This window comes from Cladophialophora psammophila (genome assembly GCF_000585535.1).
Source record: "Cladophialophora psammophila CBS 110553 chromosome Unknown aczJe-supercont1.1, whole genome shotgun sequence".
Taxonomy (NCBI): Eukaryota; Fungi; Ascomycota; class Eurotiomycetes; order Chaetothyriales; family Herpotrichiellaceae; genus Cladophialophora; species Cladophialophora psammophila.
This window is the reverse complement of record NW_006912922.1, coordinates 1288633-1302706: the sequence shown is the minus strand read 5'-3', so window position 1 is coordinate 1302706 and position 14074 is coordinate 1288633. Positions and strand designations below refer to the sequence as shown.

Sequence of the window (14074 nt, the reverse complement as noted above, 5' to 3'; positions counted from 1 at the left end):
GTGTCTTGTTGCCCGACCGGTTCTTGCTGGGCCAACAAATGTCTTCTCCCTTATAGTACTGTAGCTGAGTTCCCACCACACTACTGGTGCTCCTGTATCCAATCCCCTCTTGGCCTAAGGAGAACCTTCAGATTTGCCTTCGCCAACGCCATCACCCATCGGCCTCGGCTATCTGGACTGGCTCTTTCCACCAAATAATGTCGCTTAGTTGGTATCGGGGAGGCTGCATTCTGCTGCCTCTTGACATTGCTACGTACGCGAGTCCTCAGAGGTTGATCTGCGGCGTCAACTGCTCTCCTGGGCAGAAACCCTTAGAGCCCATGCCGTCGCCTTGCAATTCTTGATAGAAAGCTGCGAGCATCGACGAAAGCCGCCGATCCGTCTCCAGCTCGTGGCGGCCATTCAGAAACCATGTGGCTGCCTCGCATCAAGCTTGACTCGCTGGAGCTAACAGCTTGCGGAGGAGCTGGAAAGTCGCATCTTGACAGATGTCAGGAATCTACCAAGTGCCATTCCAGGTGACTGGATCGAGCATGTGTTGCTGCGAACCGTGATGCTCCCAGATGCTGTGTCACCTTGCCCTGAATGGGGCATTTGAGCCCACAACCAGTCAGTGATGGCGCCGGCGTGTTGTGGAGCGAGCATTACGGCTTGAAACCACAGCTTTTCTGTAACTGTATACGAGTGTGTCTCGCTGTCCGTCAGTCCCTCTCGAATCGAACTCGGGTTAACCAGTCAGAAGAGGATTAGGGAGGAGAAGGATGAGCGCTGTCGCCGTTGACAGCTGCCAGTGACGTCTCTGGCTGCTTCGAGGGCCAAGACGGCTACAGCATGCATGCCATTCACCAGAGCTCTTGCCCATCTGGCACCCAGAGTTTGATCGGCTACATGGTTCCAGCTGCATCAGACCACGCTTAGGGAAGATTCCCGCAAATACACAAGTACATCGTTGCCAGGGACCATGCGAAGTTGGAGTTGGCCACGATGACTGCAACGCACCCTCGTATTTTCCCTTGTTTTTGCATGACGGCCCAATGGGCCAAAACCCCCTCCCTTCAGAGACACGGCGCAAGCGAGACCCTCGAAGCCTGACCGAGCCGAAGTCCTTCAAGGATCACTCAGTCCACTATAGCAGTTCTTTGAGGGCTCTTCCTGCTGTCAACTGTCTTCTGTCCACCTTGAGCAATTCACTCTGTTGTACGGTGATGTGCTGAACAGATGTGATGGACCCAGGTGGGTGTCGTTTGCATTGTTGCAACGGGCAGGACGCCACCAACACGTGGCAGGCGAAGTCCAACCCGCCCGATTCACGATCAGATTGAGAGGCTTTTTGTAAGGCATTCTCCACCCCATCACAACCTCTGGGTTAGTGGTTAACAGCACCAACCGTCTTTTAGTCTATTTTCAGCCCTGCTTCAAGAATATGGAGTAACAACTGTTCGGAGAAGCTGAGCATCTCGCCCAATCCAGTGGAAGCCTGTGAGCGCTTGGGCCTTTTCCTCCTTGCAAGATGCAGAGATGGAGCAATGTCGGGCGTCTCGCCACTGGCCAACCTGGAAGACTTTTTGGCCTTGGTACTATGAATCTGGGTATCGGTGCCCGCCCCCCCTTCCAAGAGCGATCAACGATCTCCTGCATGTCTTAGCGCCAGCCACACTTGTCCAGACTAATGCCCCTAACCGGTGTAGGATCGGTCTGCTCCTCCTTTTCGTGGCCGCTACCTGCAACCGATGGTTGCACAGCTGATCTTGCTGATACATACCCTACCCAACAAACGGACAGGGAGCAAAACTGGGCATGTGAACCACATCGGTCACACACCTCGTACTGACCTCTTAGATTGCGCTCTTCTGCCCCAGCGGTCAGGTTGTTACTACCCAGTAGGTGGCTGGCGCCTGCCATGACTTCTTAGTCACTTGTGGACATGCAGGTTCACAACGGTTGCGCAGGAGCTCTGCATATCAATCAAAGGCATTGTTCACTAATTGGCACCCCAGGGTTTTGCCTTGACCAAACAAGCAGTCGGCCACCAGCCATCAACAGAACCAGATCACATCGCCAATGACTAAACACATCCGGAATCCACCGCCTCTCACCTAACACGGGGGGGGGGGGTTTTTTAACGCAAAAAGTGCAAGTGGATCTGGGTGAACATGTTCTGGACAGTTTGAAGGAGAAGAATGCCATGACGCACACCTTTGCCCTTTCTTTCCGGCTGTCTGAGGCTACCTACCACAAGGTTTGGGAGGTTGATGTACATCCAAGAGAGAGTGGGTGACGAGCTTGCAGAGAACCATTAGCGCCTCTCAATTTCTATTACAAGCAAGATGACATGTGTCCCACTGATTGCAGGAATAGCCAAGTAACGCAGTCAGCCTTGAGAACCCCCCTCCCTGCTTTGCTCTTTGGGACCTGGGAGACACGTCGCGCCGATTCTGGCTTGGTTTTCCAAGTGTATCTGGCCCCAAGTAAGACGCGAATGGCGCACGGAGATCCTTCAATGACATCCAATTACTCTTCACACGCCAGATCCGGTCAAATCTGTCGAACCCGGCGCTGATTTCGGGCTTCGAAACACACCAGATTTTGCATCTGATTCGGCTTCAATTTGGACAGCCATGCAGTGGAGCACTTCTGGGAAACGATACCAGCGTCCCCAACGTCCCACGAGCCTGGCGAGTTGAGAGGGGACCAGTCGCATCACCAGGATCCGCGGGTTGGATTGTCTGACAACGGTTCAAACTTGTGGCACTGGCTGGACGTTGAACCGTTACACAACGCTAATAAATGAATGGTTCACCAACCACAGGTTGACAAACAAGCCATCGAGCCAGTCTCTCACTGTCGCTATTCGGGAAACTCGACCTCTGCTGACCGTCAATAATGGCGTAGGGCGACTTGTGTATGTGGATCAGGAATCTGAACACTCCTTCTGGCCAACGCCTGTGGCCTTTTCAAGCTCGCAGATCTTACTCACCTCACCTTTTTTTTTTTTCAGGCGGCATTATTTCTCAGGCCGTGTGGGGAGAAGGAGCAAAAGTGTTGACAGATTCGGCAGGTTCCTAACAAGGATGACGGCAGTTTGAAAAATAATGTGCCGTGTGTCCCTTGATCGAACTCCATTCCCGCTGCAGTGTGAGGCCGGCCGCTGGCAATGGACCCTTTGTGATCCAGCTGCTTTCAAATCTGTCTCGCCTTCCATCCCACTACAGGCATCTGCATCTCCCGACTGCCCTCCCGGGGATTGTTTGACGTGCATGACAGCAGCAAGATACCATCGTGGTCCAACACTCCTGAATCTGGTCGACCCTCACACCGCTGGATCGGGGCCGCCGGCGGTTGACTTGTGCTCACGGTCTCTGTCAAGCCCCCAGCCAGCGAATGGAAGCGGCGGGCCCGAAATTGGGAGTTCCAGGTCCGTTCAAGACTCATCTTCGAAGATGCAGATCTCTACTACCTCAGGGAAACAGTCTTGGGCAGCAACATGGGAAGATCAATGGATTTCCTGTCACTTATCTTCTCCAGGACAGATGGCACCAGCTCCGGGCCTCCTTTGGGGGGGCAGGTTGGTCGACTTTTGGTTGTATCTCCACCTCATCAATCGTTCAGAAGCGCCGAGGGCAGAAAGAGAGGACATCACATACGTTGTGGCACAGTGAAACACTTTCACAACCCATCAGAGGTCCGCTTGGACTGACCCACAATAGCAAGCTCGGTAGTCAACTTTTCATGATGGTTCCATGTCCGCCGTTCCTCGTTGTGAGCTCTGTGAAGTTTGGAAGGAGAAGCAACACAGAATAACTCGTCTGGCATGAAATCTGCTTTTCGGATGGAATGAGGGTCGAGCCCCCATGTAGATAGAGAATGAGCCAACCCAATCTTTATCCGATGATGTAGCATTTGTCCTGAGCTTTAGTGCATTTAGAGCTCTTAGTATCGGTCGACACCGCTGCCGGTGTCTTGTACCGAAGCCTTACCTTGATCCGAACGACAGTGCCATTGTTGAGAGTAATCATGCAAGATCAAATGTGGGCTGATACCTGATAATACCTCTCTTGCGATTTTACGCAATGAACCTCATAAAGGAGGCATTCGCAAACCTGTTCAACAGTGGTATCTGGCACATCATAGCAAATGAATCCCGCAAGCAAGCCGTGTATGCGCCTCCAACGCCCTCGCTCGAATTCACAACCGTTCAAAACCGAGAAGTTCGGTGACCGTTTATACGTTTAAAAACTCGCCCACCAAAAATTTTTTTTTCAGCGCTTTCTTCCGCTTTTCGCTTCTTCACTTCTTTGGCGGCGGTGCAGGCTTGTGACCTGTCTTCAGCTCCTCCCAGAATAGTTTGAGAAAGTGCCCGACGCCTCGCTCGGAGGCTTGTTCGCCTGTTTCACAAGCCATACATATGAGCGTAGTTCTTTGTCCTGTCCAGGGATCACAACGAAAGAACGCCGTCAAAGGGAACAGAAACGAGATTTCCGGGCACGTACTATCGAGGTGCGTGCCGCCATAATATTCAGGCGGTTTGCCGTGTTGGAGTTCATGGACTTTCTTGTGTACTCGCTGGACCCCGCGGTGGAAGGAAGGGCTGCGAAGGAGCTGGAGGGTTGAGTCTGGTTAGACGTCTTCGATGAGCGTGGGTAAGTCAGGTTCTGGCCTGTGACGAGGACGGGCTACCATTTCTACTAATCGCTTCTGTGTGAAGTGTCAGTGGATAGTCTCCTGGCGGAATGAGCGGCGAAACATGCAGACCTCGAGAAGCCACCACCAGGACATTGAGGCAAAGCAACAGGTCGGCAGGCCGCGCGTAACTTGGACGAAAGGTTGGCGGAGAAGTGTCTCTAGACGATGAGTCCTCAAGAGGATCGAAGTGTGAGGGGTTTGTATTAGGGGGTCGGTAATAGGGGTGATGATGGTGTTCGATTGTTTGATGATGGTTCTGGCGAAGTCTTGGATGGATGAAGTATTAATATCATCTCCGCATCCGGTGACAGCTTGCAGCAGTTTGGGTTGTCGTAATATGACAGATTTGTACACAGATATGTACCTCGTACTACTGTCACTGCTCAGCCAGACCTCAGTGACAAATGCGAGAGGGTGCCTGTAATTTACACGGATTTACCTCGTGCCCAAAAGCTTGGTTGCAGCTAGGCCCTCTGCAATATGAGGTCAGCCATTCAGCCTCTTTGTTCTCTCTGGATTTCCTCTTGATTGGAACAATGCACTTGTCGCTTAAGCATAGAACCCATATCAAAGTATCCATAAAACATCTTCATTGGAACAAGGCTGTCGGCTATCTGCCTCCTTGGACCTTGAAAAGAACATTCTTCCTTTTCCTTGCCCCCGGCGCAGCATCTGGGTGACCCCTAGACCTCGAAACCCCCTCCGGCGCTTCCTGAAACCGATAAAGGCTCATTCCGTATCTGGAGGCTCGCAGGTCAACCGATAGAGAGACGACCGCAACTGGACAGTGACCTTTGATGCCCAAGACTCTCCAAGAACTGAACCAAGGAAATCCATTGAGCGGCCCAACCGTCGGTTGCAAGGTCCGGCAGCCGCAGCTTTGACAGCCTCAACCTCAACCCACCATCAAACACTGCTCTTGCCAAGCATCGTCAAACCGTTCTTTGTCCGCACAGCAATCGTGTGCTGACCTTCCCTTGTATCTGGAGAACCTCAATCGTTTGTTGCTCCTTTCCTCAATCGCCACACACTATCACAACGACCGTCTCAAGGCTGTTCGCCGACAAAGCCGGTGCCGCTCCTCAGGATCCTTCCTCTGGGGAATCGTCAAACCAAACCCCTCCCAAACGCCCATCAATTTTGCAAAGACTACATATCCACACGTCTGGGAAGAAAAACAAGCCTACTCCAACCCTGACCATCCGACCTACCAGTTCCTCTTCTCTGCCACCTCTCTCAACCTCGGTGAGTCGGGCTGGCTCATCTCACTCCTCCGATGCAGCAACCATCGCCGAGATCACCAACATCATGCCACAATCTCTATCCTTGAGCACCCCACCGCAGGGACCCATCAAGAGGCAGCGGTCTCAAGAGATGCCGGTCAACGTCTCTCGGCCGGCTTCCAGGGGCCAGGGACAATCTAATGGTCTAGTTGGCAAGCCTGATGACTCAGCAAAGCAGATGAATGTCAAGATACCTGCCTATCTGAACAAAACTCGAGCCAGTAAGTATTAATGGATATAAAATCATGAGCGCATGTGAGTCGCCCAAGTATCTGACTGGCACGCCATAGAGATCTCGTCGGCTTTTCAGGAACTGGAGTGGAAGCAGAGATACCGCCTTCAGCATGCTTCGCAGAATCCCCACACGTCTCCATTCCGGATCGATCGCTCGTTGGCTGTCATCAGTCGCAATCGCTATGGCAATGTTCAGCCCTGGGAGTCGTCGAGAGTCAAACTGAGGAAGCCAATTGGAGGGTCTGACTACGTCAATGCGTCTCCCATCACCCTCAAGAGTCGCCTCGCCAAAAGATCCCGCAGTGGCTCTTCAACTCCAGCATTGACCGGTCAGCCCCTGCTTCCCTCGATAGCGCCAATCGAAAGCAAATACATCGCTACTCAAGGTCCAAAGGAAGGTCAATTCTCACACTTCTGGCACATGGTCATGCAAGAGACACCAGGCGAGGCTGGAGTCATTATCATGCTCACACAGCTCTATGAAGGGAACAAGGAGAAATGCGCCCCGTACTTCCCTCTCGACATGGATAACCCGACAATAATCCTCCCTGCGCACGAAGATGGGAATGATGATGGAGAGACAGACGCCGTGGATGATGGTGATCCCTTTCTGGACCCCCCTGCGATAAGCGCTGAGACTGATAGTGTTGGAACAGATGCCGAAGACCCTCAAAGCGAGCCCCCAGGGGGTCCTGAAGACCAAGGGCAAGAAGCTCCTGCCCAAGAGCAAGGCCAATGTGGCTCGGTCTCTCTCCTTTCCTTACATTACGATGCGAAGATCGGTTGTGAAGTTCGAACCCTTCGATTGACGATCGATGGCGAATCCAAATCAATCTACCATTACCTGTTCCATGGTTGGCCAGATTTTGGCAAACCAGAAGCAGAAGATCGGAAGGCTCTCCTCGAACTGACCAAGGTGTCCAGAACCGTGGCGGGCGATTCGCCCCGAATTGTGCACTGTTCTGCTGGAGTCGGTCGGACAGGCACTTGGATAGCACTGGACTTCCTCCTACAAGAGCTCGAATCAGGCCGACTGGTCAACTGTTCGCCTCTGCAAACAGGTACGCATACGCCGACAACAAACTCCAACGGCACAAGCACTTGGGGGAGAAGCGGACCTCCAAAAGCAAGCACGCCTGATCCAAAAGATGATGAGGATCTCATATGGGAAACGGTGAATACGCTCCGCGAACAGCGTATGATGATGGTGATGAACGAATTGCAATACAGTTTCCTCTATGAAGTCCTGAAGGAGGCGTTTATTGAGAAGTACGCCGAGAAGGAGACTGGGCCCGTTGTCATTGAAGTGCAAGAACCGAGCCCGAAAGTGGCCAGGAAGAGGTCACCCTTTGGTGGAATGTTTCGTGGTGGCCGTGTGGGGACGGTCAAAGGCGATGAGGATACGGTGTCCGCGGACGGAGTTGAAGAGAGCGAATCGGAAGCGGAGACAGAGATTATGGAGAAGGAGAAGGCCGGCGTGGATGTGGATATGGACGAGGCTGTTACCGCCAGGCCGGCTGAAGATGTGGAAGGCCAAGCAGGCAAAGAAGGTGACGTAGATGAGGATCCTTATGCTGCTGTGGCGCCAGAGACGATCCGTGAGGGACAAGAGAAGAAAGAACAGAACGTGGGACGTGAACACGAAGTCAAGTAAAATAAGTCTATGGCTAGACCTGCATTTGGGAGGGATGAGCAATGATTGTATGAGCATGAACTTGTCATGAGCCATTGAAGGTTTTCGACGGGAATAGACATGTGGGAGCATCACGGTCCTGTATGAGATACCATCCTCCCTAAGCGGGAGTCGGCTGGTTTTTCGAGATGTTTGGGTAACGAAAAGGAATGGCCGTGGCCTACGACAGCGACCAGGCAGGCGAGCATTGAGGGCCAAACTGTGCTGATGGCGGAGTGAACTCAGGGTGAGAAACAAGGCAGTGCGAGACAAATGGCATGTTTTCGCACTCCGTGGCAAGGCTTGCACTGAAGTTTGTCAACGTCATTGTCCTTTCCACCCAACTCTGAAAAGTATGCATGGCGTAGATAACGAATGTCTGAGAGGTGCAATAACTGGGCCGAGGGTTTCGCGTCGCGTATCACAAAGAACAACTCTCTGTACAAAAGACTCCGGACTAGGATGCTCTTTCACAATCCTGATCACATCCCAGATCGCGCTCGACTTGGACAACAGCTTGTCGAATATGTCACGGCGCTTCACACTCTGGATCCAGGCCTGATAACGCGGTCAGTATGTACATACGAGGTATGTAAGTGGCGGCTCCATTATGTCATTCAGACCCAATGACAATCGAGATCTGAGTCTGAAGAACCGCAATGCTTTCCAAAGTCTGTTGCGCACCATCAACGCGGAATGAGCTTGTGCAGGTCAATGCCATCCAAAGATCTCCCCTGCGGCATGTGAGCCTGTTGGTGCATGAAATCTCAGGGGCCATTCGGGCCCCGCCTATATCGTCTGCGAAATGAGGGTGAGGGCGAGGAGGAAGGTCGCCGGCGACATCCAACAAACCCAGCAGCACTCGAGGCTTTCCCGGCTGAAGACCTTGGTTCGGCCTAATTTCTATCGACTCCATCTTGCCTACTTTGTCGTTGCCATTCTGGTCTCGTCGGCGATCCTCTGGGGTTCTAACACCTCAGGCTTTAGGCTCAGGTATATAGACGCCTTGTTCCTGTGCTGTTCGGCCATGTGCAGTGTCGGTCTCACCACCGTCAATCTTGGCTCGTTGAATGGCTTTCAACAGTCCGTCTTATTTGCGAACATGTTGATGGGAGATCTGAGCCTGGTCAGTACTTCCGTCGTCATTGTACGTCGCTACTTCTTCGGGAAATATATCAGAGAATTCCTTCAACATTCAGAGGCCGCACGGAGGATTGCCAGTGATATTGAGGCCAATGGATGTCCTTCCACTGGCTCGGATCGTCCAACTACACAACAAGCTCGCAAGAGACAGCGCATAAACCCCCCTGCTGAACGAGAGAATGCCACGACTCCGACGCGATCTTCATCTCGCAGACGCCAGCATTATATTCGAGGTTACGGTGGCTTTCCCGCGCCGTGGGACTACGCCGGTCGTCTGGTAAGGTGGACATATGAGGGATTTGGCACCCCAAAAAAGCCAGATCACTCATACCTCTCCTTTGAACCCGCGTTGGATCATAGGGGACAATTTCGTGCCTTAACCAGCGAGCAAGAACGGGAACTAGGCGGAGTTGAGTACCGCGCTCTGAGACTTCTGACTTGGCTGTTACCAGCCTATGCCGTCTTTTGGCTGTCTTTCATCATCGTGGTGATGACGCCGTATGTCTGCGATACCAGTGCTGGAAATGTGATCAGGGAGGCTCAACCAGGCAATTTGAGCCCGGCATGGTGGTCTGTGTTTGTCAGTGTCTCGGCCTACACCAACAGCGGTCTGAGTCTCTTGAACGCGAACATGATTCCGCTGGGGAACAACTATATTATTCTGATCTTTACCGGCATGATCATCTTCACAGGGAACACTTTCTATCCAATCCTCCTCCGTCTGACCATCTGGCTCCTTTCCAAAATCGTCCCGCGACATTCGGAAACACACCATTCACTCCAATTCCTTCTGCACCATCCCCGCCGCTGTTACCTTTTCCTTTTTCCTGCCAGGAACACATATGGCTTACTGGTTATCCAGATTGCCATTAACCTCATAGCTTGGGTTATGTTCATCATCCTCAACATCAACTATACACCTGTTGACCCGCTTATCCCCAGTGGGCTCCGCGTGTTCCAGGGTCTGTATCAATCAGTGGGGTTGCGCTCTTCAGGCTTCTACATCATCCTCATCTCCGACGTTGCTCCAGCTCTTCAATTCTTGTACGTGATTATCATGTACATTTCTGTCTTTCCGATCCTCCTGTCCGTGCGTCAGACCAATGTCTATGAGGAGCGATCTCTCGGTCAAGACGACAGCTCGAAAACGCAGGCTGCTCTCCAAAATATCGATAAGCCGCAAACAGTCAAATCCGCGCTGGGCCAGCATCTTCGACGGCAGCTGGCCTATGATATCTGGTGGATTCTAGCTTGCGTCTGGCTTGTTTCAATCATCGAGCGTGATAAGCTAGCGCCCTCACCTCCCGCCTCCACCACGCCACCAGAACCCGAGTCGCTGCCTTCCCCGCATCCAGCCTTTGGACCCGGTCTCTTTGACATCATTTTCGAAACGGTATCTGCCTATGGCAACGTCGGACTCTCGCTGGGCGTGCCCTACGAAGACTACAGTTTCTGCGGCACATGGCAATCCTTGTCTAAGCTGATCCTCATGACGGTCATGCTGAGGGGTCGCCACAGGATATTGCCAATGGCGATTGACCGTGCTATATTGTTGCCGGGACAAGATATTATGGAGGAAATGGACAGAAGGGTGAGGGTGAATGAGGAAGACGAGGCACGATGGCAGAGGGACGAGCAGGAGGTGAGAGAAGAGGAGCAAGGAGGAGACGTCGAGTATGAGTCAGATGCGGGTAGCCACGGCGCTGATCCCCTTGACCGACGGCGGCAGAGACGGCAACCCAGAGTTTATGAAGAAGGAAATGATAACGATTGACGAACGCGAAGGAGGGATCATTTTGAGAGCAGGGCCTGACAGTAGGGGCACGTGATAATCACGTGACAGCAAGCGACCTGGCGACCTCTACCACACGTGACCTAAGTGCACGTGTGTGGAGTACTAAGCCCCTTACGGAGCTTCTCCCTCCTTTCAGCTCTTCCCTCCTCCTTTCCTGCGACGGTGTCCGCTTCACCATCGTGCTTCAGATGCTTGCTGGGCACGATCTGAAGGTAATTACGGCCAAGGGTCGTATGGAAGCTGTGCACTCCAGTCTCACTCTGCTGCTTACTCTACACTCGAACTTGTTGCGCTGTGCCTCTCTCCGACAAGTCCACAAGGTCCTGGTCAGATTGATGGTGCCTCCAAACAAACCGCGCTCGGGCATAATGAGATATGTCAGTATGGTCTGCCACCACTGATGTCGGTATAGAGTTATCGAGTGGCATGAATCCAACCGTTTCGGTCGTCATGAACGAGCCCCGTGCCGCATGCCGAACACCGCATTTCTAGGACCTTTTCTCAATGCGTGGTGGGCTGCGGGTCATTGAAATTTTGTTCCATCTCAAAAGACAAAGGCCACCTATGCTCCTTTTTGGCCCATCTCTTACCATCACCAGCTGCAGGACTTTTCTCCAAACAACCATACTTCCATCTCCAAGACGGATTTGTTTGAGGTGTTGTGTGGGCGGACGCCAAAAGTGGTTGGGGAAAGGCCCCCTGGCTGCACGTGAAACGCAACCCACGACACGCTCCGCCTCATGTTCGAAACATGTAACCGGCACCTCTGCTACCCGCGCGATCTGGTCAATTGGTTATAAGAAACTACCAAGACCTGTCCATTGCCAAGTCCATCTCCTTCTCATTCTTCCAAACGTTCTTTCCCTTGTCGTCGTTCTGTTTCCATTTTTCTCGCTCTTTACCGCTGGTCGGCTCTTTTCTACAGTCCTTCCTTTCCAAGAACACACATCTCACGTTCTTTATTTGTTTCCGGCATCTCACGAGATCAAAATGTTTGTCAAATCTACCGCCGTCGCCCTGATAGTGGCTGTTGGTTCAGCCTCGGCTGCCGTCATGTCTTACGGCAAGGAATCCCTCATAAAGGAGGATCCCGACTTCGGCCTGTGTCTTCCGACTATGAAGTTTGAGGGTGGACTTGGTGGACGATCTTCAGTGGACTTTACTTTCTTGCCCACAGACCCATTGTGTGCTCGTGGCCAGCAAGAGGTGTCGAACCCAAGTAAGTCCACCCTCTGCATTGTCTCTGACCTGTAACTAATGGCGCTGCAAGACATCATCACCAACCGAATCTGCGACCAGCTTTCCACCGTCTGTGGAGCAAATGAAGCTGCAAAGGCTCTTTGCCGTGAGTCCCAGGCCAAGATCCGAGCTTTAGGAACTCGCGACAGGTCCACCGCTGAGACCTGGAACACGCTCATGGGCTTTGGCGGTGCTTTGACCAACCCAGACGGCGGAGCTCCGGCGCCAAATGCCGTCAAGGACGACCTGAAGAAGAGAGACACCAAGGATGTGGAGAAACGGGCTCCTATTATTTACTGTTCTACCACCGAGTGGATTGATGACTGCACTGGATGGCCTGCTCCTGAACCCGTTGTCAAGCGATCCGAAGCTGCTGCTCCTGCTGCTCCCGCTGCTCCCGTCAAGAAGCGGAGTGTGGAGCCCGCTGCGCAGCCCAAGATGGAGAAAAGGTCGGAGGAGAAAGCAAAGAGGGCGGATATCCCAATGATCTATTGTTCGACAACCGAATGGATCGATGATTGCACTGGTTGGCCATAGAGGATTCGTTGCAAACTCGAAGAGGCCGTGGTTGTGTCCCGGACAGATCGCGCAGTCAGGGGCGCGCGGAGAGATTCGAAAGGGTGCTTGTCTTCAAGGCTGCCAGGGCTATCGTTGCATTACTATCAAATTTTGTGTCAATATAGGCCGCGTCTAGATGTCTCCCAGAGGCCATGGGACAGAGACAATGAAATTGGAATCAGAATGACCGACATCAACACATGAATCGGCGCCATTCTAGACTGTCGCGCATTACGCGTGTACTTGTATGTGCTGGTATATCCCGCAGGTGTGCCGAAAACTGCCTTTGCTTTCGGGAACATTCTCGGTCCGATGGCCAGACTTTGTGGGGAGACTTCTGGTTTTTCCAACTTGATTTGTATTTTCTTCTTCCTTAACCCAGCGCTCTTGAGTGTTTATAGCAGACTCGCCATTTACCCGGGGATCTTGCGTACGGGCAATGGTTGATCTTCATTCCCTGCCGGCGGGCTCACGCCCCGAACATGCAATCCGCAACAATGGACCCGACAACCTCGTGCTAGAGAGGTACAAATTGCGCGAGCTGGCGGAAGGCTGGCCTCTTTATCGGTCAGCTTCCCCCCCCTTTTCTGAGCGCGCGAAAACTTAACATGCACGGCCTTTCATTTGTTGTCAGGCCGCTGCTGATGATAATGATGCCGGGATCAGAGATGCCTGCGAATGGGAGAATCTCAAATCCATCTTCCACCCCGACGCTTACATCTACACCACCTGGACGGGGAGAACGCACCATCTGGACTTCATCGAGGCGTCGCAGGCGGGCATGGACAAAGGGGCCTTCATCATGCACCGCTGCCACGGGATCACGACCGACATCAACCGCGAGGCCACGCGGGCGGTGACCAAGATGAAGGCGACCATCACGCAGCGATTCGCGGTCCACGGGTGCGAGGTCGACGCGGAGAGTGATTGCCGGTTCTGCTTTTTCTGGGTCAAGATGCCCGAGACCGGCGAGTGGCGGGCGCGCTTTGTAAGGCATTGGTATGAAAAGGTAAGGGGGGACGAAAAGGGGGGAGAGGGGGGGGTGGCAAGCCCATTCCCATGTGTGCAGACGGCAGAACTGAAATGGCTTGCAACCTAGGACAAATTGATCCCCGTGAATCCGGCAAAAGTGCCCATCCTCGACGAGGAGCGCTTGATGGACTATCCGAGTGGTTATCGGTACCTGGCCTACCTCCAGGAAGCGACCATGGGCGTCGCGGTGCTCCGCGACATGCCAGGGCACAGGCGCGAGAATGGTGTGGAGGGCGGAAGCAAAGACTGCGGAGACAAGCATGACCTTCTGTATTGGCAGTGTAAAGCCTGGGTCGAGGGAAAGGATATGGAGATCTAAAACAGAGCAAACCTCTCCCCGCCTACAGAGATTCTCCCTGTTGGTGTGAACGGTGTCTCAGCCGCAGCCTCGTAGCCTTGTACTATAGCCCTGTAGCCTTACCTGCCTTGCCTGCT

General features: G+C 53.0%; 4 protein-coding genes across 4 annotated transcripts; all 4 read left to right on the top strand.

Moving 5' to 3' along the window:
- Nucleotides 1-5991: 5991 nt before the first annotated feature.
- A1O5_00462 (uncharacterized protein) lies at nucleotides 5992-7854 on the top strand (the record flags this gene model as incomplete). Its single annotated transcript, XM_007741081.1, has 2 exons — nucleotides 5992-6187; nucleotides 6257-7854. The coding sequence occupies 2 exons, from the start codon at nucleotides 5992-5994 to the stop codon at nucleotides 7852-7854; spliced, it is 1794 nt and encodes a 597-aa protein (XP_007739271.1).
- Nucleotides 7855-8677: 823 nt separating this feature from the next.
- Nucleotides 8678-10789, top strand: A1O5_00461 (uncharacterized protein; the record flags this gene model as incomplete). The annotated part of the gene is made up of 1 exon (XM_007741080.1): nucleotides 8678-10789. The coding sequence occupies one exon, from the start codon at nucleotides 8678-8680 to the stop codon at nucleotides 10787-10789; it is 2112 nt and encodes a 703-aa protein (XP_007739270.1).
- A 1011-nt stretch (nucleotides 10790-11800) lies between these two features.
- Nucleotides 11801-12586, top strand: A1O5_00460 (uncharacterized protein; the record flags this gene model as incomplete). Its single annotated transcript, XM_007741079.1, has 2 exons — nucleotides 11801-12029; nucleotides 12081-12586. The coding sequence occupies 2 exons, from the start codon at nucleotides 11801-11803 to the stop codon at nucleotides 12584-12586; spliced, it is 735 nt and encodes a 244-aa protein (XP_007739269.1).
- A 460-nt stretch (nucleotides 12587-13046) lies between these two features.
- Nucleotides 13047-13958, top strand: A1O5_00459 (pep2-like protein; the record flags this gene model as incomplete). Its single annotated transcript, XM_007741078.1, has 3 exons — nucleotides 13047-13174; nucleotides 13274-13616; nucleotides 13707-13958. The coding sequence occupies 3 exons, from the start codon at nucleotides 13047-13049 to the stop codon at nucleotides 13956-13958; spliced, it is 723 nt and encodes a 240-aa protein (XP_007739268.1).
- Between the last annotated feature and the right edge of the window lie 116 nt (nucleotides 13959-14074).